The sequence below is a fragment of the Tupaia chinensis genome, unplaced genomic scaffold, assembly GCF_000334495.1.
Source record: "Tupaia chinensis unplaced genomic scaffold, TupChi_1.0 Scaffold000468_1, whole genome shotgun sequence".
Classification (NCBI taxonomy): Eukaryota; Metazoa; Chordata; class Mammalia; order Scandentia; family Tupaiidae; genus Tupaia; species Tupaia belangeri.
Window position 1 is genome coordinate 1,343,394 of NW_006159977.1, and position 26,139 is coordinate 1,369,532.

General features: G+C 51.0%; 1 protein-coding gene across 2 annotated transcripts in view; it reads right to left on the reverse strand.

The window, feature by feature from the left end:
• Positions 1–2,394: 2,394 nt before the first annotated feature.
• Positions 2,395–26,139, reverse strand: part of ZDHHC14 (zDHHC palmitoyltransferase 14) — a 308,739-nt gene continuing 284,994 nt past the window's right edge. Inside the window, exons 8-9 of one of the 2 annotated variants that reach the window (XM_006155790.3) lie at positions 22,939–23,041; positions 2,395–3,651 (exon numbers count right to left, since the gene is read on the reverse strand). In XM_006155790.3, the coding sequence (XP_006155852.1) occupies positions 3,250–3,651; positions 22,939–23,041 (505 nt within the window). In that variant the 3' untranslated portion in view covers positions 2,395–3,249. The remainder of the gene's footprint in view (positions 3,652–22,938; positions 23,042–26,139) is intronic. The other variant, XM_006155791.3, reaches the window with a different exon arrangement.

Here is a 26,139-nt window from a genome sequence, read left to right on the forward strand (position 1 = left end):
TTGTTATGGCTAGCACGCGATCAATCGGGAACTCGCTGAAAGCGTGGGGAAATGTCAAGGTCTCCTCAGCCACAGCTGGTGGAAGCACCTCACCTCGGCACTTCCAGGCACACCCATCAGATACGGGGCCAGCAGGCATGGCACCGCGGGCCATCTCCCACCCCGTGCCGTCCTTCCTTCCTGCCCAGCAGAAGGGGAGCCCTGGGAGCCTCATCTGGACGCCTCACACTCCATCCTTTTCTGAGCTACCAAGGAAAGGGCTGTGGCACCTCCCCAGGGTCTGTGAACATGAACTGTCTTAGCAAACCGGCCCAGGCAAGCTAACCTCCCTCTTGACCCTGAAAAGCCAGGATTCATCTCACCAAAATTCTCAGTCTCCTCCTCGATAAGTAAGGCCAGGTGGGGTTGGGGTGCCAGGGGGAATGGACAACAAACAGGAAGTGATATTCATCTTGCGAAGACAAGTGAATACAGATCCTGGCTTCTTGGAACGTTTCAGAAAGAGTGGGAAAGGGAACCAGCAGCTAGTATAATGGCTATGTCGCTGGACTCCCACGTAGTCGACCGCGGTTCGAGTCCCGGACCCGGTGGCTTAAAACTCACACCGGGCACGTGTGTGTGCGTGCCCAGGATCCCGTAGAGGAGATTGGAGGAGAAGGGATTGCAGCGTGACCATCTCCCCTGGGGGGGTGATTTCTCGCTTTCTGTCTCTCTGTCTCTCTCTGTCTGTCTGGCGAGCGCACGCGCCCTATAGCGAAAACCTCTCCAAAGAAAAAAGAAAAAGAAAAAAGAGAGTGGGAAGAAGGGCTGCTCATAGGAAACCGGAACCCGCTGGTTTAGAAGATGCTGGCTATGTCAGCGAGGGACCTAAGGACCACTGCCTTAGTCCTCCAGAAGACACGGGATGGTGACAGCCACCACCCTGCTCATCAGGGCCAACTCTGTCCTAGAGCCTCGGGGAGCAGGAGGAGGACGAAGGGGCAGGGCGGGTCTGTGGAAGGTCTTTCATGGCTGTTGCTCTGTGTCCCCAGGTAGCTCATGCCAGAAGAATCCCCAGACCAAGCGCATGTGGTTGAGTGAGGACGGCTCTGTCCCTCTAATTAAACTACAAGTAGGTGTGAGCCACAGGGTAGTCCCCAAGGTAAAAAACGGCTACACCTAATTTACCTTTTCCATTTTCTTTCTTTTCTTTTTTTCATTTTTATTTTTTATTGCCAGGAACTGCAAGTGCTCTCCAGAGAGACATAGAGACAGAGAAAGAGAGGGAGAGGGAGAGATCACCCCCACCCCCATGAAGCAAGGTCATGCAGCGATCTCTTCTCCTCCATTTCTCCATCCTATTGGTATTTTGGGCGTGCATGCACACGTACCCACTGTTTTTCCAGCCACCAGGGCCAGGACTTGACCTGAGGTTGGCTACGAGGGAACTGGCCTCCTTAACCACTAGGCTATGGGGCCAGGTCTGTCTTTCCATTTTCTATGCATGTATCAATAAGAAAAACTAAGATGGCTTAACGCTATCATGATACAAGCATTCTGTGGGGGGTTTTCAACTCTTTTTTAGTTTGTTTTTCAAATTGTCTTTATTCCAAATAAAACTTGAAATTATGTTTTATCTTTTTCCCTCTTTTCCTTTTTCTCTATAGAAAAAGGCAAGGCAACTCTTTCTGAGGAAAAGTGGCTTCCATGAATGAAACAGATCCCATAAATGAAGCTCATGTAGGGATTCTCAAGTCCCCGATCAGTGCAGCTTCCACACGGTTGTGAGATGTGGCTGTGGATTTTCCCCTGGGGAGAGGCCAGCAGAGAAGCGGCTGGTTCCCCTGGAGCTGCTTCCAACGTGATGTGACGGGGTCCCTAGTACACAGCCAGTTCCCTCCGAGATGAATGCGAGCGGACAGCGTGGGCAAGTTCCTAATTCCATTCTGATTGGTGCCGGGGTGGGGGGGTGCTTTGCCTCGTGATCTCACCCCACCCTCAGCAGGCTGCTCCTCGTGTGTTGACACTTCTCAGGAGCTCATGCGGCACTTCTGAGGTTTGGTGGCGCATTAACATGACCCGGGGCTGAGAAGATGCTGGACAGTGCCCCTCGTCCGGCGTCCCTCCCCTTCCTGGATTAATGCTACACAGCCATCTAAACGCAGAGCAAACCCCACCAAGACGGTGTCAAAAAGATTTAAAGGACAAAAAAATCATAAACAAAACTAAAAATGGATGGAAAGCTAGTCTCTTACCTAAGAAATCATTCTAGAAATCCCCCCGCAATTCAAAGATGTGGTTTTTGGTTGTTCTTGGACCACTCCTCGCCAGGAGAGACTTCATTCCCCACCAACCCTCCACAGGTCATGGTGACTTTGTCTGCAGTGAGGCCTGGTAAGGATGACCGTACGCAGATCCGAGACAACAGAGGACGTCATTTATTGGCTGTCCACAGGAAGGTGCACACAGGGAGGCGATGACGGTGGCAGGGCTGTGTAACACCACGTCGCTGACTGCTACACAGGTGCAATGTCCCGGGTGCGATCGGCCCCAGCAGCCCTCCACAGCCCCGGTGCCACCTGTCACAACTAGGCTGAGCCAGCTCACCAAGGATGACATTGTCCATTAGTCTTGGCTTGTGCACTGTCTTCCAACACAACAGCACTTGAGAATTCACAGGATTAAAAAAGAAAGAAAGAAAACGAGAGAGAAGGCAGCCCTTCCTTTGGAATACCAAGACCACGGTTACACAGACTGCAGCGTGGCATGCAAATCCACATCCGGTCGGTTTTTTCCCTTTAGACTTTTTGTTTGTGTTTTTGCTTTAAATAAACAATGGAGTGGCATGTCTATTTCGAATACTAGTAGCATAACACTTAAGTGCAGTTTCAGTCTGGCCCCAAGCATCAGAAGCCTTCTGTGTCCCTCACAGAACGGCGACAGACAGTGCCTTTTTCCCCAGATTCGATTCCACCCCGGAGGCCCTCCCTCCCCAGGCCCACCCTTCAGATTCTAAATGCCGAGAACAGGTACGTCTCTACTTTCATTTTCATCAAAGCGTTCCAGGTGGGGAAGGAAATGTAAATAAAACCAAGTAAACATCTGGGTCCTGCCCGCCCCCTGTCATCGTGAATGGCCTCTGCATCCCAGGCCCAGGGCTGCCACTTCTGCCACGGCCTTGAGCTGGCAGGAAGTTGCTGTGGGTGCCCCACGGCTTACCCCCACTGCCTGTGAGTGAGTCCCTGCAGTCCCCAGAGCCCGGCCGCGCGGTCACACGGAGCTGAGCTTCACCAGGCCACGCACGGAGTCCTCGTGCAGAGAGTCCTGGCTGGCCAGGCCCAGGACGTGCATGGTGCGGCTGTGGGCCAGGGGGCTGCCTGCTGCCAGAAGCCGGGGTGGTGAGGGCGCCTCATCAGGGGTCAGGAACTGGTGGCCCACGTGCTCCTCTTTCAGAGGCATTATGTCCGCGAGTGTGGCCTCAGTGGCAAGGTTGGGCATGGAGGAAGGCGGTGTGGGCTGGCCCAGCGTCAGGCTGGTGCAGGGTGTGCCCAGGCCAGGCTTCCCGGACAGGTGCAGCTCGTCGCTGGTGAGGCTGGGCTCGCTCTGCAGCAGGGGTGTGGCTGCGGCCTGCAAAACGAATTTGGTGCTCTGAATGCACTGGTCTTGGTCGCACTGGAGAGCTGAGAAGAGAGAAGGTGTTAGTGACCCTCAGTCAGGCAGGCAGGGAGCGCAGCACAGGAGCCCAGTCGTATCCGGAGAGGCACTTCACACATGGCAAATACCCACAATGGCGCCTAAATAACCCTGCCCAAAGGGACAGCCACCCACAGGTGCCCAGCTGGCCTCCAGGAACAACATGCCACCCAGGCCAGGATGCCCATGGCCCGAGTTCCTGATTTAAAGGACAGAATTTGAAAGCAATCCCATGGACAGTCCTAGACTACCAAGAGCTGTCTGAGGCAGCTGCTTCTTGTATGCTGAAAACCAGTTTCACCCTATTTTAAAAACACACCCATCGCTATGGTTTGGATAATGGCTCATACCCCAAGGTTTCATGTTCTGTAGGCTTGGTGCCCAGTGTAATGCCTTTGAGAGGTGAGGAGACCTTCAAGAGGTGGGGCCTAGTTAGAGGGTTAGCATCTAATTGGCTGAGGGTATGGGAGTGGACAGAGGCCATGGGAGTTCTGTTTGCATGGCCCTCCTCTCTTTCTGCTTCTGTCGGCCATGTTTAATTTAGCACCAGAGGCCAGCCTGACATCAGCCCACGCCTTTGGATTTTCCAACCACCAGAATAGGGAGCCAAATAAGCCTGTATTTATAAATCACTCAGTTTCAGTTATTTCTGTTCAGCAACACAATAATGGACTAAAACGCTCATGCTCATGGCAGCATTATTCAAAAACAAGTAAAAAAGTGGAAACAACTCAAATGTCCATCGAATGAATGGGTAAATAACAGGTGGGCTACCCATACACTGGAGTATTATTGAGCCTTGAAAAGGAAGGACATTCTGATACATTCTACAACATGAACAGACCTAGAAAACATTACGAAATAAGCCAGTCCCCAAAAGACAAATACTGTGTGATTCGCTGCTATGCAGTCCCTAGGAGTGGTGAGATTCATACAGACAGAAATGAGAAGAGTGGCCGGGGGAGGGAACATGGAGAGTGCGTGTTTAAGGGGTATGGAGTTTCGGTTTGGGGGTCTGAAAAGTTCTGGAGACAAATGGTGATGACAGCTGCACAGCAACAAGAACGCACTTGAACTACGGGACTGTACGCGGAAAGCGGCTGAAAGGCCTATGTCTGTTCATGTTACGGGGTCACAGAGCCCTTCAGGGACTGATCAGTCTGTTCTGTAAAAGCTTCAAATTCTCCAGTGATAAAGTTTCATCAGCTTCAAGAGCCATGCACTGAGCTTCCGTGGTGTGACAATGCCAATGTTTGAGAAGGCGTGTCCGTTTCTCCCGAGTCCTTCGGTCACATTATATCCATCCGTGCCTTTGTTTCCCTGCACTCTCTGGACAAAGAAAAAGTGTAAACACCTTTCTAGCCGATGGATGGGGACCCTTGATCGGTCTGCAAACCCTCGTGCTCTGGGCAAGTTTTGGAACAGCTAGAAGAGATGGGAGACTTAAACCCTAGGCTGGAGCCTGTGCAATACCTGGTTAGTGAGCCTTGAAGGGGGAGCGGGTATGGACAGGAGGCGAGCGGAGAGAGTGACTCTACGATCAAGCTCCACGCTGGGCACTGCACTCTGTTTTCAGAAGTTCATAGAACAAGCAGCTGTCCCCTCTGTAAATGAAGACACTGAGGCACGGATGGGTTGGATAGCTTGCTCAAGACCTTACAGGAGTGAGAGGTGAACCGAGGGCTCACAGCCAGGATCGCTTGACCATGAACCTGCTTCCGTGACTGCACACTGACACACAGTAGGTGCTTGATCATCATCACTTGGCTTATTGACCCCTCTTCTTTTTGGAGGACCCACCTACTAACAGCTTTGTGATCCAGGTGCTCCCTCCTCTTCCTGACAAGGAGCATACCGTCATCTGTCACCTAGGTGCAGAGCGACGTAAACAGCCTTTGGGGACCAGAGAGTCCCTGGAGCTGTGGAACCTTCGGCTCCTGTCACTCGCTCCCTTGGGTCTCCAGGGGCCTCTTTTTAACGTCACACATGGTGCCTCATCTACTCCCCTGGCCCCAGACCTAGAAGCGAAGGTCAAGGACCTACATTCTGTAAGGAATTTGCAGGTTTTAGAAGTTCAAAGCCCTTCGTTCCAGGCAAGAGTCAAGCTCACAGTGGAGAAGCTGGGGAAAGGCTTGGGAGGGTGGGAAGGGGCTGGGCTGAGTAGTCCCCACTCATCCCAGATGGAGATGAGAGACCATTAACTATACTCGAAAGGGGTCCATGGCTCTGCGTTCACAGGCCTTTCATGTATTCCCTTCCTATTCAGCGCCAAGATCATTTGCCACAGCATTTCCTATCGGTCAAACAGGCAACCATGGGGCTTCCTCTGCCCTGGCGGGCATTTCAGGGCTCAGGGTGGGGATCTTTCCCAGGGGACGGTGAGCAGGTGGCTGTCAGGCTGCTGCTGTGGGCCTCAGCACTGTCAGCTCCGTTCAGGATGGCGGCTCCACCTTGATGGGCAGAGGTGGAAGAAGAATGGTCTTGCTGATTAAACAATGCTCTTCTGGAAGCTATGCCAGGATCTGGCTAGACTGTGCTTTGCAAGGAAGGAGTTCTGAAAATCCCCATTTAGCATCTCACTGACAGGGACAGCCAGGCTGTTACATGGCTCCGTGGCCTGTGGCCGAGCCTCCAGCCCGCCTTCGGTACCAATGAACCAGCTGAACCCGGCGGGAGGTGGGTGATCGGGACTCAGCTCCACCCGGCTGCCTTTCCTGGGCCTCATTTCCAACCTTCTCCTGCGAGAGCCTCACTCATCCGGACGGATACACGATACCCCTGCCCTCCTAGGAATGAGGATATTGCCAGTTAGATTTCCTTGTCTCCGTTGATCCAAAGAAAGCTTTTCTTTTCTTTCTTTTTTTTTTTCAAATTGAAAACCAATTGGCACATTCTGCCTCAGAACTTCTGCCTGGCTCTTAGACTCCTAGGAAATATGCCAGAGGACGGAGTCAGAAGTGTCAGGTCATGGGTACGGACGGCATGATGGGGAGGCAGGTGCTGCCCCACTCTACGCTGCTGTCTTCCTCCCCATCTCTCTTTCCCCTCTCTGTCTCTTTCCCCTCTCTATCTTTCCCTCCTTACCTTTCGCTGCCTCTCTCCTTCCCTTCCTTCCTCCCTCTCTCTCCATCTCACCCCCCCTTCAATGCTTCCTCCTTCTTTCTGATAGTTTCTCTCCCACCTAAGCCTGGCCCAGAGGCCACAACCTTGCAGGATACGGCACTGCCAGCAGGATCAGCTAAGGGCTCAAGCTTGTGCTCTCCAGAAGGGTCCATGGATCTGGAGCGCCTTCTGAGACATCAGTTTGCTGATTCACTACAAAGACAGGGAGACCTAAGGATGGGTTTCCCATGAAGCCCCTGCTTGCCCACCCCCTTCTTTGCATATAATTTCCTTTTTCTTTTCTTTTTGGAGAGGTTTTTCGCTATAGGGCACGTGTGCTCACCAGACAGACAGAGAGAGACATAGAGACAGAAAACGAGAAATCACCCCCCAGAGGGGATGGCCACGCCGCAATCCGTTCTCCTCCATTCTCCTCTCAGGATCTTGGGCACGCACGCACATGCGCCCGGCATGAGTTTTAAGCCACCAGCTCTGGGACGTGAACCGCGGTCGACTACGTGGGAGTCCAGTGACATAGCCATTACGCTAACTGCTGGTCCCATAATTTTCTTTTTCTTAACAATGGCCCCCATGGCAGGACTCGGGCCCCTCCAAACCCGGGTCCAGCCCTGTGTGGACCTATCAGCCTTTTCCCATGACCAGATTTCAGGTGTGTTGGAAACTGTGACCAGCACCTCCTCAGCTCCCTGCCAAGACCCTGTGGAAAACGCTCTCTGCTTTATCAAGGGTAAAGCTTAAGGACTTAAGTATGAAAAAAAAAAAATCACTGAAAAAAAAAGTTTAGTTTAAGCCCTTTAAAAAAAATACATATAGATATAGATATCTATCTATCTATATATATATATAAGCACTCAGAAATCTTTTCCAAAGACCATTCTGAACCCTGACTTCTCTGACTGTAAGCGCCACTTCCATAGAGATTTGCCCAACATGGCCCCCAGCTCCTGTTGGGCAGTTCCCCATCACAGGGACTGCTTGTCAACCTCGGCCACCTCCCCATGAGCACAGGCATGGGAGGGCCCAGAGCCTGTCTGAGTCGTGCTAGGAGTCATGACTTTGAAGGTCTGGCTGTCTGCCGTATCCCCACGGATTTCCGTTTAGAAGGCCAACCCCCTTTGGGGGTTCGGGGGGACCAGGCTCGGGTACTCCTCATATAAAGCTCCCGTTGGCTCTAACACAGACTGCAGTGGAGACCACAGGCTCTTACGGACCCAACCAAGGAGCAGGAGTGTCTCCATCACCGGATCTAGTATTCTTGTAACCTCAACCTTGCTTGTTTTGAACATCTTCTGGAAAAAAACCCCTCAGATACCAAATGATTCAAGAATATCTGATATTAAAAAAAAAAAAAAGAGTCATAGCTTTTCCTCATTTTCTACAATGCCGAAATTCCGAGAACAATGGGTTGACAAGCCTTCATGGTCACAGTCCCCACTCGTCAACCTCAGGAGAGAAATGGCCAATATATTTAGGCTTACTATGGAGACCACTTATGGGAAAAATTTTATTTATTTTAGTTTTTGTTATAGAGCACATGCGCTCACCAGAGATGGAGACAGGGAAGTGAGAAATCACCTCCAGGGAGTGGGGAGATGGCCACACTGCAGTCCTTCCTCCTCCAGTCTCCTCTCTGGATTTCAGGGGCGCACACATGCCTGGTGTGATTTTTTTCCCACTGGGTCTGGGACTCAAACCTCAGAGTCAGTCATGTAGGACCTGGCGTCTTACTCTCCATGACACCTGCTGGCCCATGATACCTATACTTTTGATATTTACATGTCTGATTCTTATTTTCCTTCCTTCCTGTGTTCCTTCCTTTGTTTCTTCATTACTATTATTATTTCTTTAAGCAGTGATCCACTATGTTGCCCAGGCTGGCCTTGAACTCGTGATCCCCCCGCCTCAGCCGCTAGAGCTGTTGGGATTACAGGTGTCACCGTGCCTGGCTTCTTACTGGGTTTCCACTTAATTTTCTTTCTCTCAGCCTCAACAATTCACTTCCCTTTCCCTCATCTTTTATTTTTTTTCTTTCATTGATTTTCCTTCCTTTCTCTCGTTTCCCATCTTCTCTTCTTCCCTTCTCCTCCTTCTTCTTTCCCTTCTCCTTTCCATCTCTCTATTTTCACTTAGATTTTGGGCCTTTCATACTCCACCTCCTGCCTTCCCAGCTTTTCACCTGAGGACTCTTATCTTCCACCAGTAGAGGGAGACATCAGTGCTCCCTTTCCACTTTCCGTTTGGTGTCTGTGTGGACGTTTCGGTTAACACCAAGAGCCCTCAGACTGTGTCTGAACTGACCTGACTGGTTACATAATCTCAAAGAAAACCAAGCACCCAGATATTTGACAGTGGACACCTGTCTACCATCATAGCAAATGGAGAAACGCATGTGGTCATTCCCAAACCACCCTTCGAAAAGTCTTATTTATCAAATGGTAGGTTCAATCATACAAGATTGTCAATTGTTTTAGGCCCCAAATCGGTCAAACGGTGTATACTAATAGGCTTGAAGCTTGATCTTTAGTAAGAGTGTCTACGAGAAGACCTTTCACTGGTAGCATAGAAATAACGCTGTCGGGGGTGCTGGGACTTTGCCGGGGTTGCAGTAAGTCACCGTGACCGCTGATTTACTGCCCACACCGACCATCGGCACTGACCTTGCAGAGAAGTTGATGGCTTCAGCTGCTCAGATGTCACACACATTAGCACTTAATGTTACAATTCAAACTGCCATAGAGATCATTTACTTTCCAATTCTGCAGATTTTCAAATGAAATTGCTCATGTTGGAATGCATTTCATTTTACCCTAGCTGACTCCTTGTCTGGAGAAAGCCTCCTATACGGATCCAGTGCTGCTAACAGCAAAGCCAGAAGGTCTAGAAGGCCTGTATACAAATCAAAATGATTATGTGTTTCTTTTGCTCCAATTCTGTCAGAGGTATGGGGGCTAGACACTGTTTATTTCTGCTTGGCTGTGAAGCCCTGTTCTGGGGTCTTACGAATGCTCAGTTACTGTTACAGAAACAACATCATCTTCTAATGACCTCCTAAAATGTAGAGTACAAATATTTTTGTATTTAAATTCTCACTTAAATTTGCTGAAGTTATTCTTTTCTACTATTTTGCTTTTTTGGATGAGACATGGGGAGTTTTGAATACTTCAGTAAATCATGTACTCGCTGATTTGGTCTTGCTTTGAATCTGAATTAAGGGGGACTTTTAAATACTGGGTTAAGTAAACACAGTAAATAATTCCAGAATTCATATCGTGTTTGGCCATGTGGGAGTCCAGCGCCTTGACCACCATGCCACCTGCTGGCCTCTGTGAATGAGAGCCTTAAGAAAATTCCAGCAACTCTGGACTATGCTAGCATCTTCCCAGCTAGTGCGGGATCCCAGAGGATGTCGGTAGTTGTAAGTGCCAGATGAACTGAGATACACACACTAAAAACTGGACCATAATGGGTGTTATAGCTGTGCACACGCACATCGCCACAGCAGACTCCAGTATCGGGTAATAACAAAAGCCATTGATAAGGGGGATAGAAATTACAGAAATAGGACCCTCGGCAAGTGCTGGGGTTACTTGCACTTGACTCCAATGTGGTCCCTCAGAATTTTAGAGGCGTTCAGATGGCGAAGGCTGCGGCTGGGGCTGCATCCCCACGCCAATGCCACAGAGGTCCGTGCATGCTCTTCCTCAGGAATTTCCAGGACAGGGAAGACAACGTAGGCACGAAGTAGCCACTGCTCTTCCCACCTTATGCGAGATGGCCCGAGTTCACAGTGTGCTGTCCTATTTTCGAGGTAACAAGACCTCAGTGGGTATTTCAATGCCAGTTTCCTATCAATATCCATTTCACTTTTCTGACCTGCAAGATCAGGGTGTTGATCTAAGACTTATAAAGACTTTATCTCTAATTTCAAAAATACTGCGTATTTCCCTAGGAATGCTTGTTCTACCATGAAGGAAACGCCTTTCTGATCTGGACGTTTGTCCTAATGTAAAACAACAGGCAATATTTCAACTGAAGATACCCGAGGCCTCTTTCTCCTCTGCAAATGAACGCGCTGAGTCTGGTGCTGGATCTTCAAACACTCCTGTGTGAGGTAAGCCCTGGGGATGGTGAAGTCCCACTAATCCTATCCTGTGCCTCATTCGTGCTGATTGTTGCGTGAGTAGCAAAACTGTGTGTCTGGGGCATACGGTGGCATCAGCTGCGCACGGCTTCCGTCATAAAGACAAAGCTTCCAGCCCCAGGAATGAAGAACGGACACGGGACGAGCATGTACTCTGAATGGAAGGGAGTGAATGAACCTGGCCCAGACAGAGGCACGAATGCTGTCAAGTAGCACACACAGACGCCACGAGATCGAAACCCCCGAGGGAAGGGAAACTCACAGGGTGAGCTCCACCATCAACCAGGTCCTCTCCTGGGGAAATTTCTAATCTCGGCACAGAGCTGGAGTCTGAGCAGGTCCCAGCAGATCTGCACTTATGCTGAGTGGAGAACACGGAGACCAGAGTGTGAGAAAGCTAGTGACTGGACTTGTAGGACACAGCATTGGGTAAGAAGATGCTGTGCAGACAGTGGGGGCCAGAGACCCTACCGGGGCCCCCCACAAGTCTGCAGCCGAGGGCTGTGCTGTGCATGCACAGGGTGAGAAACTCCTGCCTCAAGCCTTATAAAACCGCAGCTGCCATAGGGTTGGAAAAGGTGGAGATGGTAGAGGTTAAGAAAAGTAGTGTTGTGGGGGGCAGCAGGTGGCGTGGTGGTTAAGGCGCTGAGCTCCCACATGACCGATTGCAGTTAAAGTCCCAGACCTGGCAGCTTAGAAATCATGCTGGGCACGTGCACATGTGTGCCCAAGATCCTGAGAGCGGAATGGAGAAGGGATTGTGGCGTGGCCATACCCCAAGGGGTGATTTCTCACTTCCCTTTTGTCTCTCTCTGTCTCTCTCCAGCAAACACATGAGCCCTATGGCAAAAACATAAAGAAAAAAACCATGTCTGGCATGTTTTTCAAGCCACTGGGCTTGGGACTCAAGACAAGGCCTGTATACAAATCAAAATGATTATGTGTTTCTTTTGCTCCAATTCTGTCAGAGGTATGGGGGCTAGACACTGTTTATTTCTGCTTGGCTGTGAAGCCCTGTTCTGGGGTCTTACGAATGCTCAGTTACTGTTACAGAAACAACATCATCTTCTAATGACCTCCTAAAATGTAGAGTACAAATATTTTTGTATTTAAATTCTCACTTAAATTTGCTGAAGTTATTCTTTTCTACTATTTTGCTTTTTTGGATGAGACATGGGGAGTTTTGAATACTTCAGTAAATCATGTACTCGCTGATTTGGTCTTGCTTTGAATCTGAATTAAGGGGGACTTTTAAATACTGGGTTAAGTAAACACAGTAAATAATTCCAGAATTCATATCGTGTTTGGCCATGTGGGAGTCCAGCGCCTTGACCACCATGCCACCTGCTGGCCTCTGTGAATGAGAGCCTTAAGAAAATTCCAGCAACTCTGGACTATGCTAGCATCTTCCCAGCTAGTGCGGGATCCCAGAGGATGTCGGTAGTTGTAAGTGCCAGATGAACTGAGATACACACACTAAAAACTGGACCATAATGGGTGTTATAGCTGTGCACACGCACATCGCCACAGCAGACTCCAGTATCGGGTAATAACAAAAGCCATTGATAAGGGGGATAGAAATTACAGAAATAGGACCCTCGGCAAGTGCTGGGGTTACTTGCACTTGACTCCAATGTGGTCCCTCAGAATTTTAGAGGCGTTCAGATGGCGAAGGCTGCGGCTGGGGCTGCATCCCCACGCCAATGCCACAGAGGTCCGTGCATGCTCTTCCTCAGGAATTTCCAGGACAGGGAAGACAACGTAGGCACGAAGTAGCCACTGCTCTTCCCACCTTATGCGAGATGGCCCGAGTTCACAGTGTGCTGTCCTATTTTCGAGGTAACAAGACCTCAGTGGGTATTTCAATGCCAGTTTCCTATCAATATCCATTTCACTTTTCTGACCTGCAAGATCAGGGTGTTGATCTAAGACTTATAAAGACTTTATCTCTAATTTCAAAAATACTGCGTATTTCCCTAGGAATGCTTGTTCTACCATGAAGGAAACGCCTTTCTGATCTGGACGTTTGTCCTAATGTAAAACAACAGGCAATATTTCAACTGAAGATACCCGAGGCCTCTTTCTCCTCTGCAAATGAACGCGCTGAGTCTGGTGCTGGATCTTCAAACACTCCTGTGTGAGGTAAGCCCTGGGGATGGTGAAGTCCCACTAATCCTATCCTGTGCCTCATTCGTGCTGATTGTTGCGTGAGTAGCAAAACTGTGTGTCTGGGGCATACGGTGGCATCAGCTGCGCACGGCTTCCGTCATAAAGACAAAGCTTCCAGCCCCAGGAATGAAGAACGGACACGGGACGAGCATGTACTCTGAATGGAAGGGAGTGAATGAACCTGGCCCAGACAGAGGCACGAATGCTGTCAAGTAGCACACACAGACGCCACGAGATCGAAACCCCCGAGGGAAGGGAAACTCACAGGGTGAGCTCCACCATCAACCAGGTCCTCTCCTGGGGAAATTTCTAATCTCGGCACAGAGCTGGAGTCTGAGCAGGTCCCAGCAGATCTGCACTTATGCTGAGTGGAGAACACGGAGACCAGAGTGTGAGAAAGCTAGTGACTGGACTTGTAGGACACAGCACTGGGTAAGAAGATGCTGTGCAGACAGTGGGGGCCAGAGACCCTACCGGGGCCCCCCACAAGTCTGCAGCCGAGGGCTGTGCTGTGCATGCACAGGGTGAGAAACTCCTGCCTCAAGCCTTATAAAACCGCAGCTGCCATAGGGTTGGAAAAGGTGGAGATGGTAGAGGTTAAGAAAAGTAGTGTTGTGGGGGGCAGCAGGTGGCGTGGTGGTTAAGGCGCTGAGCTCCCACATGACCGATTGCAGTTAAAGTCCCAGACCTGGCAGCTTAGAAATCATGCTGGGCACGTGCACATGTGTGCCCAAGATCCTGAGAGCGGAATGGAGAAGGGATTGTGGCGTGGCCATACCCCAAGGGGTGATTTCTCACTTCCCTTTTGTCTCTCTCTGTCTCTCTCCAGCAAACACATGAGCCCTATGGCAAAAACATAAAGAAAAAAACCATGTCTGGCATGTTTTTCAAGCCACTGGGCTTGGGACTCAAGCCATGATGCAGTCAACCACAGGGGACCCAGCAACCTTAACCACCACTCCTTCCGGCTGAACCTTCTGTAAATGTTTCTTATTGAGGTGCAGAATAGCATAGGGTTAAGAGTGTGGACTTCAGGGGTCAAATTGCAAAGGTTTTGTTTGGTAAACTTCTTTAAGGTCTTTGTGACTCGGTTTGACCAATCTGTAGAGTGGCGCTAACATCAGTGCCAGCTTCAGGGGGCTGCTGCGGGGGTTAGCAGGCATTACCGACGGGCAGTGCATGGCATGCTACCACTGGTGTGGCATGGGAAGCGCGGGACACCACGTCGGCGTGGGCACAGGGTTGGGAAGCGGGCAGTTGGCTGTAGATGCATCAGGTTTCTTTTTCTGCTCAGTGCCAGCCTCGCCCGTGTAAGACTGTGTCCTCTGTCTCCAGTCCTGTCAGCGTGGTGCTTGGACCACAGAAGCCAGTCCAGAATGACTACAACAATAAAGAGGCCTATAAACATGCAATAGAATGGGACCTGGTGGTGTTGCCGTTGACAAAACAGATGGGCTGGTGGCCCTGGGTGGCAGAGGAGAGTCTGCCAGGCAGGATCTGTATTGAAAGATACCTGAAAGGGCAATACCCAGCCCTTCCCACCAGGGCTGAAGCCTCTGTCCAACACCACAGGGAGGTGCTCAACCGCCCCAGCTGGAACGTCCGGGGGTGGGGGGCTCCTGTCCGCCATGGGTTCCGGGTGTTGAGCAAATCCCTCTTGGGTTGAGTGGGATCCAAACCCCAGGCCCACGCCCTGGTCCTCTCCTGAGATGTGCTGATGGACCTGGATGCCCCACCATTGGGTAGGAGCCTCCCCGAGCCCCTAAGCAGAGCATGGCTGAGTTTCTCGCAGCAGAGGCAGCATGGGGAGATGGAAAAGGCCTGAGTCTCCAAGCCATTAGACTTTTAAATGCATCGTCTGTGAGCAACTTTCTTTCTAATTGGTAATGATTATTGTGTAATCATATGCATGCTTGGGAATTCTTAGGAAGTGCGAAATACTCAACTTACAAATCATTTCTAAAATGTAATAAAATTTTCATGAATACTAAATTTAACAATTAATGAAGTTGACATATTCATGGATCTCACAGAATTAAACATTTATTAATTTTGATTTTGCAGTTTGCTTTTCATGTTTTAGAACTTCTAATTTTTTCCCCAGATGGTAACATTTCCTGTAGTCTCTGGAAAGCGCAGGGGTGCCCGCCTGCAGTCTAACGGAAGGATGGCCAGCCCCTGAGTCCCTTCGATGGGTTGACTGGACCCCACCACCCTGAGAGCACGTCGCCATACCACTGCACCGAGGAAGACACCTTCTCTTGGTTCCTAGCTCCACACTCAGGCTGGGGCTGTTTGCAGACGTGGCCAAATCGGAGGATGGAAGGAAGGAGGACAGAAGACGGGAACTAACTAATATTTGCGGATTACCTCCCCTGAGCGAGCCCTGGGAGGGGCATCTCATACACAACATTTAACGAGCACCTACTGTGTGCCAGGCCCTGGTCATCCACCAGTGATGGGAAGGCAGAACAGTCAGTCTCACCACAGCAGCGGGAGCAGACACCATCATCGCCGTCCTTGTTTTACAGTCTAGGAATGTAAGGCCCTTGGGATTAAGTGCCTTCCCAAGATCATGGGGCCCCAAGTCAGAGCTGGCCAACACAAGCCCAGGTGCTCCAGCCCCGCACCCTGCTACCATCCCCACTGTGTTGAGTACTCAGATGCATTTGCAAAGCTTCTCTGCCGATTATCTTCCAGAATTTTCCTCTCTAGTATCCAATTAGACAGAGAAGCTTGATTTGACGTGGCTGAGGCAGCACTGGCAGAGGTGTGTGAGAGAAAGTCAGGAAGATGCAATAAATGCTGGTTTCAAGAAATAATATTCCAGATGGACCAGCAGGTGGTGTGGAGATTAAGGTGCTGGATTCCACATGGATGACTGAGCAGTTCGAGTCCTTGAAATGGCAACCTGAAAATCACACCACGTCTGTGTGCATGGATGCCCAAAATCCCAAGAGGAGAATGGAAGAGAAGGGATTGGGGCATGGCCATCCCCTGTGATTTCTCACTTTCTCTCTGTCTCTCTCTGGTAAGGGCACATGCCCCATATCGAACAAAAAACCTTTCAGCTTGTGTGATGCAATCAGATTAATATCTCATATGACAAACCTGAGTATTATAGATTTTTCTGTCTTAATGCCAGAGTGATGAATACTTTTAGTATAACTGATAAAACTGATTTGCCTCAGGGCCAGCAGGTGGCATGGTGGTTAAAGTGTGGGACTCCTGCATGGCTGACCGTGGTTTGAGTCTCAAACCTGGTGACTTCAAACTCACGCTGGGTGTGTGCACGTGCATGTCCAAAGTCCTGAGAGAATGGAGGAGAAGGGATTGCAGCATGGCCATCTCCCCCAGGAAGTGACTTCTCACTTTCCATCTCTCTCTGTCTCTGGTGAATGCACACACCCCACAGCAAAAATCTCTAAAAACCCCCCAAAACAAAAACAAAAACACCCTGACCCACAGCTCTACTATTTCAAACTGAGCTCATTTCTACCCATCGTAAAATCCTACTTAAGCACAGGACAACCAGCCTGCCCAGAGCTTTCCATATGCCGACTTGCTGGCATTTCTCCCCTTCCACCCACCCTCCAGGCGCCCCTCGGTGCCCAAATTCTTCACACTGGGGTCAGCTTCCCTGAGTTGCACTTCCTCTTGGATTTCCCATTGGTGAATTGTACAATCATCTCACCAAGAAAGGCTGGGGGCTCCTCTGGCTCCCCGTCTCTCAGATCCTGACATCAACTCAATTCCCAAACCCTGCACTGTGCTCTCTTCTGAATCCACCTGTGTGTTTCTGGGAAGCCCCTTCATGCCCAGGCCTCCAGTGAGGGCTTTCTGTGTCCCCATCTCCTATGGGCATGCTGCCCTCCTGGCCCATAGCCCCCCTCCTCCTCCGTCACTGCGTCTTCTACTCCTAATGAGCACAAAATGATAGCAGTCATTGAACTGAGGCCCTGCAATGGCCCCCTGCCATTTCGGACAGGGTCCAAGCTGGGTAGAAGGTGCTCAATGCCCTTGAGCACTTCTCCTGCCTCAGCTCCCTGGAACCCCTGCTTTGCAACCCATGTGCAGGTACTGCTGTCGCCCCTGCTCCTTGCAAACACTGAGCAAGCCCACCCACATCGGCCAGTGCTTCTGCGTTTGCGCAGCTTGGAATAGCCCTCCCGCCTTTCGGTGGCTAGCTCACTGTCACTTGCCTCTTACTCTTTACTCCTGGGGAAGCTTTCCTGAAACCTAAGGAGCTCCTTCTTGAAGCCCTACCCCTCCCTGCCTTGCACATTCTGTTGAAACCCTCCATAGGCCCTTTCCTCTGAATAGACCATGTATTAGTTGAGCCAAACTGACCGAAGGTCTGTCAAGATAAAGCTTCCTTCATGCCAAAGCAAAAAATGGCTCAAAATCATTCCATTCAACCAAATGCTAAGAATGTGCCAGAGAAAGCCTATGGTGATGGTTTCAATGTGGGCTGCCTATATATATATACATATTTTTTTGAGAGGTTTTTGCCATAGGACATGTGCACTTTCCAGAAAGGCAGAGAGAGACAGAGAGAAAGAAAGCGAGAAATTACCCTCCGGGGGGATGGCCACACCACAATCCCTTCTCCTCCATTCTCCTCTTGGGCTCTTGGGCACGCACACACACATGCCTGGCATGAGTTTAAGCCACTGAGTCCAGGACTCGAACTGCAGTCGACTACATGGGAGTCCAGGAACGTAGCCATTACACCAACTGCTGGTCTCATCAATTTGGGCTGCCTATTAAGATCACATCTGAGGCCATGGCAAAACCAGTGCTTGGGCCCCCACCCTGGGACTCTGACCTAACTGCTCTCAGATATCAGTCTCAGGATTCTAACAAGCACCCTCGGCTGAGGGCCACTGTCCTCCTCAGCCCCAGATGTCAGAGTCAGGGCCCTCTCATGAGAGTCATCTAAGGCCAACTCGGGGGCTTTTCAAACTGAAATACAAAGCCTCATAGAAAGCACCTGGCTCTTGAATAGAGTGCTGGGGACCCTTAAGAAATTACTCATATTTTAAAGCTTACATTTCATCCTTTGTAAAATGGGGCTACCACCCAGGTTGTGGGAATTGAATGAGATGACCCTTGCAATGATAGTAACAATATTAGCAGCACTGCCAACTGTAAAGCGTGAAAACCTTGACCAGAGTTTCATTCTATACAAAACAAACTTGGCTCCAGTTTTGGAATGGCTAGAAACTTACCTCATGATTCTGTCTAATTCAATACCAAAGGAGTTGGGAAGTCCTCCTCACATCTGTCTAACTGGGGATTGAAACACAAGAATTTTTTATTGATTGTAAGCTCTAACTACATCCCAAGACTGAAATGAGTGAATGAAAAGGAAGGTGAATTACTCGGCAAGAAGACTGAAATGAGTGAATGAAAAGGAAGGTGAGTCGCTAGACCAACTGCCTTTAGTGATGGTTCTAGCTTTCCGAGCCGAGGGGGAGGCGCCCTGGGTGTGTCTATTGCTGCCCCAGAGACAGGAAACCCTGAAGGGGCTGGGTTCCTTTTGGCCAGGCACTGTGGGGCATTATGTTTCGTGATGGTTTGGGGTGGGACGGCTGTTAGAGGAGGCCTGAGCAAACAGAAGGAAAGGAATGTTACCACTGCCCCAAGGAATCACTGTCCTTGTCAGTCTTGAAATATTTTATCTCATTTCACAAATTTTGACAATTCCTGGAAATTGCTATGTATATTTCTCTTGGCTCTAACATTACTCAAAGGGGGAAAATGCAAAGCAACAGTGCAGGACCTGTAACCCATGTGGAATTCGCTTTGCTGGGGGTTCCCAGCCCTCTCAGCTGGGAGAGTTACATGCGTGTCACAGAACATCCAAAACTCACAAAACGCCAATCTCCCCCCTTCTCGGCTTACCCATCTGCTTCTTCAATCTCACCAAAGTCTTTGGTTACGTCTCTTTCTTTCCATGCTTACAAATTCTCTCATTTTCTATTTTTTTAAAAACTCTTTTGGTCCTTAAGTTTTCATCTATTTTGTAGTAAAACAATATTGATGTAAGATAAACGAGATAATGGCAACAAAGTAGATAATTTTGATGAAATGGATACATTTCTGGAAAGACATCTTACTGGAAGTGACTCAAGAAGAAATAGAGAGCCTGAACTGACCTATGTGAGTAGAGAACGAATCAGTAATAAAAAACTACCCACGAAAAAAAGCGCAAGACCAGATAGCTTCAGTGGCAAATTTTTCCAAATCATTAAAGAAAAACACCACCAATTCTTCAAAAACCAGAACAGGAAGAAACACTTCTCAACTCATTATAGGAGGCCAGTAATATCCCACACCAACGTCAGACAAGATCTCCACCAGAAAAGAAAACAACGGACTGTACTTTATGAACACAGATGCAAACAGTCCCACCCGAATTCCAGTAGGCTGAATCTTGCAGTGTATGGACTATGATCGATGGGACTGATCCCAGAAATGTAAGAAATCTGAGACAAATAAGCAAAGCAAAACACAGCCCTCCGCTCTGGGGAGGTCTTGGCATGAAGGACCGGCTGTGGCTGTTCCCAGTCCTGCGTCAGGTGCTGGCTTACTCGGCTTTGGGCTCGTTGGTCAGGGCAGGATGAGAGGAGGGGAAGAGCTGAAGGTCAGTGTTTACCCCATTCTAGAAGGAGGACGCAGCTCTCTCCTGGGTGTGGGGACTGAGGGAAAGTAAGAAATCACCTCCCAGGGGGATGGCCATGTCACAATCCTTTCTCCTCCATTCTCCTCTCAGGATTTTTTTTTTTTGGGGGGGGGGCACATGTGCGCAGTGTGATTTTCAATCTGCCGGGTCCAGGACTCCAACTGTGATCGACTATGTGAGAATCCAGTACCTTAACTACCACGCCACCTGCTGGCCCCTATGTTCCTACTTTATAGAGGAGAACACTGAGCAGGAGAGAGGCTGAGACTCGTCAAGGTCACTCATCTGGAAAGCCATGGCAGCCTGGGCTCTGCATGAATCCCCACCCCACCCCCCTTTTCTTCCAGAGAGGGATAAGGCAGACACCCGAAAGCCTGGTGGCTGAGCCGAAGTGCTCACGTGTGGAAGAGATGTCCCCATGCAGCCTCATCCCTGACTGGGAGCGGGACAGACCCCACGAGTCTGCGCTAGTTCTGAATCTGGAGCCACACTTCTGTGTGTAGGCCTCCCAGGATTTTTCAGTTTTTTAAAGTTTTGTCTCTGATGGAGGGAGGTATGCTGGGGCTCACTGATGTTGGGCTCCTTCATCATGGGGTCCAGGGAGACCTTGACCCTGAAACTGTAGGGCGATGCCGTGTGTCTGAGCTACGGGACCCAGGTCCCCGAGAGCACTCGTCTCCCGCAGGGCTCCTGGGCGAGCCTGAGCCTCGCTCAGTGTGTGCATCCACAGTGCTCGGGAGCCTTCCCCGAGTACAAGGGCCTGACTGGTGTCCAGGGATGCAAACATGTTGCATAAGGATGTCCCATGCGGATGTCACATGCAGCTCTCTCGCTGGCTGCCCAGACTTCTGTGTCATCTCCAGAGACAGCAGAGAAGAGGGTGAGGAGTCTCAGGGCGTTCATATCCTTGTGCTTCCTGACGGCGGCTGAGCCACGGGAGCAGGTGCCTTAACCAGCACCGCTACACCGAGTGAGTGCCGCTGTCATGAGCTCCATCTTAACCCTGCAGTGTCTTCTGCAAACCACCCGGTGCCTTAGGGGTTACTGGTTTCCTGGGAGGTGGCTTTCTCATGGGAATAGGCAATATGCCCAGGCCATTTCTGCCACACCACAGTGGCCTGTGTCCTTACCCACAGCTACAGGGCAGCTCCAGTCAGGACTGGCGCCAGAAGTGAGCTGGTAACTGTGTGGAGTGAAAGCACCTCCCACTCCCTGCAGCAAGCCCCCCGCTCCCGGCAGGCGAAGAGGCAGGACGGTGCTTGATGAGCACATATTCAATTTGGGAAATAAGCCCCTTCCCTATCTTGACCTAAAATGGCTTAATGGTGACAGCACCTTACAGATGACCTTCGTTTATTTTCTAAATCTAGGAGGCTTGTAGAGTATGGCGAGACCAGTACTGTCAGAATCACGGGGTAGACCAACATCAGACATTGGTCTGGACAAGGACAATTGTCCTGAGTGGCCTCGTCTGACACGTGATCATAACGCTTTCTTCGCATGCGTTCACACGGTGTCTCCTGGCTGGTGACTTCCTTGAGGGTCGAGGGCGGTGTTCTACATGGAAGGTGCCCAGGCAAAGTTGCTGGATGGAGGAGAGATGTGTGAACATGCACGCGCATGCTGGTGCACTCGGTCCTTACAGGGCACTTCTCAGTCGCCTGCACTGGCTGGGAAAGGCCTCTAAGCCCTGCCTGTCCTAATGCCCGTGCCTTTGAAACGTGCAGTACAGAGTGAAGGTGGGTATCAGGCTTTCGGCTGGCTTTGTGTCCACGAATGGGTGGCTGTGTGGTCTCGGGTAGATGATCCGTCTCTCCTGGCTTACAAAGCCTGGAGAGCAGCTCGCCTGTTTGCCACTATTGGTCTTGGATTCAAGTGCCTGGGTCCCAGATGCTGCTCAGTAATGCAGCCTTCTTTCCTGTGAGCCTCTCCGTCCTCATTTCCTCCTCTAAAAAATGCGGTTGGGGGTTCAGGGTGACTTGTGTGGTGAGTGTGGACGGACGGAGCAGGCTCTTCCTTGATCACTGACAGTGCGGTGCTGGGGCCTGCCCGCGTGTGCACTGGCTTTCAAAGAACACACCTTATTAGCAAAGCAACGCGTCGCAGCACCGCCAAGACACCACCACCAACACATGGAGCTCAGAGACCTCCGCTAGGGGCTGCAGCCTAGTTTCCATGGCTGTAAACACAGCGTCAGGGTCACTGTGGAATGCCACATCTCCCTTTGCCATGAGCTATTAGAGACAATCACGAGCCTACCAACTTTACCCTTGCAGGGCTCCAGGGTGCTGCCCCTAACGCCTGGTCATTGCCACATCTACCTTGGGCACTCTGCTGAGGGGCTCAGCTCTACAAGGAGCTACGGGTGCTGGAGAGCCACCAGGCCGGGCTGCTGCAGGAACATGGAACTTCGTGAGATTCTTTCCAAACAGAAAGAGGCCACCGCCTTTCTGACACCGAAAGAGCTTTAAGGCCCCGATGGCCAGAGGCAGGCCATGCTGTGATGCTGAGGGTGCAAGGGGAAATGCCTGCTCCCTCCCCAAGGCTCCGACCTGCAGACTGGAAGCAAGCACACTCCTCGCGTCCATGTCGGCATGCACGTGCACACGCCCTGGAGGGGTGACCTGCCTTTACCTGAATGAATGAACACCTGCTCTGACTCTTCACACTAATGTGTGAGTGGCTGATCTAAGATTTTGGCCGAAAATAGGGAAAACTGGCAGGCCTATCCAGTGCCCCTTGGGAAGCTGGGGAGAGGCAGGTGCGGACTGAGGCCCAGGGACTGAATGGGAAGTGGGGTATGAAGACAGCTCAGCCCTGCTTGGGACGGTGGCATCGCATCCCCGAAACAGTGCCTGGACACTGCACAGGGTGGCTCCATCAGGAGCCTCCAGCAGTCTGGGCAAAGAGATTTGGGGTGTGTGCCCCCTGCACAGCCCCGATCCAGCAAGTCAGACCCAGCAGCTGGTCACATTCATTTAACGCGTCACTGCCCCACGCGAGCGCCTCAGTCTCATGCGCGTCAGGGGCTGCCTTCCTGCCCGGGGAGTTTCTGGGCTGCAGAGGGATTGTTACTGGGTTAGTGAACAAGGAGGCAGAAGAGAGGACTTCATGGGGAGTGGTGGCCCCGGCGCGGGGCTCCTACCATGTCGCTCTGTGATTGCGTGGCCCCGTACATGGTGATCCCGCTGGAGGGCGCTGCTGGCTGCGGCGTGTCGGGCTGGATGTACCCTCTTCTGTCAATCAGGCTGTGAGAGAGGAGAGCGACAAGACGAGGCGTGAACAAGGAGCCTGCGGCCCAGGGTGCCACGTAAACCTCCCGGTCTGGCCAGCGCTGTCTGTGACCGCCCCTCCCCCGGCACCTGAATTCGCCTTACTGGCCCGTGTGTATGTAATCTGCTACCAAATCCTGTCGCTCCTACCTCTAGAACGCTGGGGTTTGCCTTCTCCTCGAAATCCCAACACTTGTCACGTACTGCAGACCCTGCTGACTGCGGGAACATCTTGGCTTGTGTTACCCATCTGTCACAATCTGTCCCCAGCCTCCCCCTCCAGCCTTAATCTACGCCTTCTTGTTATATTCATTCAACAGACGTGGCCGAGCATGGTCTATGTGCCAGCGTGCAGTGTGGGCAGAGCGTAGCCACACCCCGTGCCCTCTGCTTTGCCGTCTCCGTGTTTTAGGACCGAGCTTGGTTTCCCCCTTGCCCTTCCGCTTTCATGTAACTTTCCCTTCCACTCCATGGTCCCTCCTTCGACTCCAGATCCCAAAGCACCTGAGCTCCTGCACTAGCGCCCTGCCCCATCCTCCCCTTCTCTCCTGGTGGCTCGTGTCACCTTCGCCTGGGGTCACAGTGACTTCCACACACGTGTCTTCTGTGTCTCAGAGCCTGTTGGCTCCTGAGGGCCGTCTTCATCTTGTCCCCCACGGCACCAGTGCCTGGCCCACAGAGATGGAGACTTAGGGGCTCCCCGTTTATGTCCGTCAGAGCGTAAAGACAGGGCCGTGTGAGTCACTGCTGCCCTGAGGCTGGCCCACAACAGGTGCTGAGCAACGCTTGCAGACGGGATGAACAGACACGGGTTTTTGTCTCCCTCGACTCTAAGGGCAGAACCTCAAAGAGTAACTGGAGGTCTGGCCAATGAGTGGGCCTCCCACCCGACACTGTGGGCGACTGGGTCGCACTCACAGCTGGGAGGCCACCCTGCCGTCCTCAGCAGCTTCTGCAAGGTGCAAAAATCAGTCCACACGACACACATCTCCACTCCCACAGGCAGTGTTTTTAAAGAGCAGAGCCTCTACTGCTCAGTTCAGTTTTCAGGAGACAGGAATTAACGTCACAACTACTACTACAGCTGCAGGTCCTTGTGCAGAACGGGGAGCCACAGAAACACTCGTGACAGGATCTGAAAATGGGACTCTCTCTGCCTGAGTCCCAGCTGTGCTTCCAAAGGTCTAGAACAACAAGAACCTCCACCTTCTGAAGGGAAACACCGGCCCCTGTGCAAGATGTCTAAGGGGGTTTCTCACTGGGTACAAAGGTCAAAGGTGAAAAGAGCAAAGAAGACGGGGGGTCTTAGAGAAAAGGGTCATCTCTACTCTGCTGATGAAAACTGGCAAAGGGCTGGGCCAGGCCAGATGCGAGTCCCGCAGGAGAGAGGCAGTGTGGGCCACCTTGGAGTTGGCTTGAAGGGGAATGCCATGGGTTGAGCAGTTCCAAAAGATATGTCGAAGTCCCCAGTACCCCCACCCTGACTCCTACTCTTCCTTTAGAAGAGATCACAGCTTAGACACCCCTCCTCGGCATCCAAGTGTATAACACTTCCCACTGATAGTCTGTGTCACAGAGAGACCCACCCTCTCTCCACGTACCCACTGCCTCAGCACAGAGCTTGCCCCTCAGTGCGTGCTGAGGAAGTAGCAGCCAAGTGAATTCTATGACTGTGTGACCCATGGAACCAGCCCGAGTATGTCCCAACAATGGCCATTCCTTGGGACTCTGTCTTCCCAATCTTCTACTCTTTCTGCCACACTCCTTTGACAATCCCTCTTCCCTCAAACTTGGCCATTCCCAGCCAGCTGCCACCCACACCTCGGGTGACTCTGCCTGGAACGGCATGTGGGTTTTGTGCTCTCAATATGTAGATTCTCAGTGGGACACAGGGAGATGCTCTTTCTCATGGACGGATTATGGCACTATGAAAGAACTGGTAATAGTTTGTCAGAATCAAAAGGAGTCATTCATGCAACCCCAACTAATCTGAGCCAGGAACGCCATAGAGGAGGTATCTCCTCATGCTAGCATGCCTGCTAACAAGAGCTGCATTCTAGAACATGACCAGAGCATGGCCGTGTGCAAAGACCACTGCAGCCTGACGTGAGAGCTACTCCACAGGCCACTGCCCAGAGACTGCCTGTGGAACCTTGCACGGAGGCCACTTTTATTACTGACTCTGGTCCCAAAACAATGACTATAGTCCCCTCTCCCATCTCCCCTCTTGCTTGTGATTTTTGCCTTTCAAAATCTGTCTGGGGATTGTAAGATTCTGTGAGCATGTTTGGGGCTTCCTGAATTATGCTCATCTGGGCTGCCGGCCAGCTGTGGTCCTCAGGTTCTGGTTTAGAATGAACCGCTTTCAATATTTTGACTGTTTCTCCTTTTAGGTTAGCAGAACACATCAGAGATAGCTCAAGCTGTCTGGGCACACGGGTGAGAGGACGGGACACTGCTTGGCAGGTCAGTATGGCGGGGAAGGTCCTGGCCCACGAAGGGCACAGGCTTGGGGTGGGGAGGGCAGAGGGAGGAGCGGTGAGAGGGTACCAGGAGGGAGGTACAAAGACAAAGTCATCCCTCTCTCACTTCTGCCGAGGGAGCCAGTGAGCCAAACAAGAGGTGAGCCGGCTCCTTCCCTGGTACAGCCACTTGAGTAGGTTAAAGTAATTGGGGGGGCTGGCAGGTAATGTGGTGGGTAAGGCACTGACTCCCAGATGACTGACCGTGGTTCAAGTCCTGAGCCTGGCAATTTGCTTTCTCACTTTTCTCTCTCTTTCTGCCTCTCTGGCCAAATTAAAATAATAATAATAAAAAATAAAATTAAAGAATTCTTTTAAAAAATAATAATAAATTGGGAGTCATTAGCCTGAGGCAGCTCCAGTCCCAGGTTCCCAGGAAAGCAAACAAAACCTAACTCGACACAAGTGAGTGTATTCGGGGCTTTAACCCCTCAGAAATGCCGACTCGCCTCTGATGAGGGTCTTTCTCCCACTAGAAAGACCCAGATGAGGCTCCTGCTCCACTTTAACCAGCAAGATATTCCCTTTGCATGGTCACCCTACAAAAGCCTC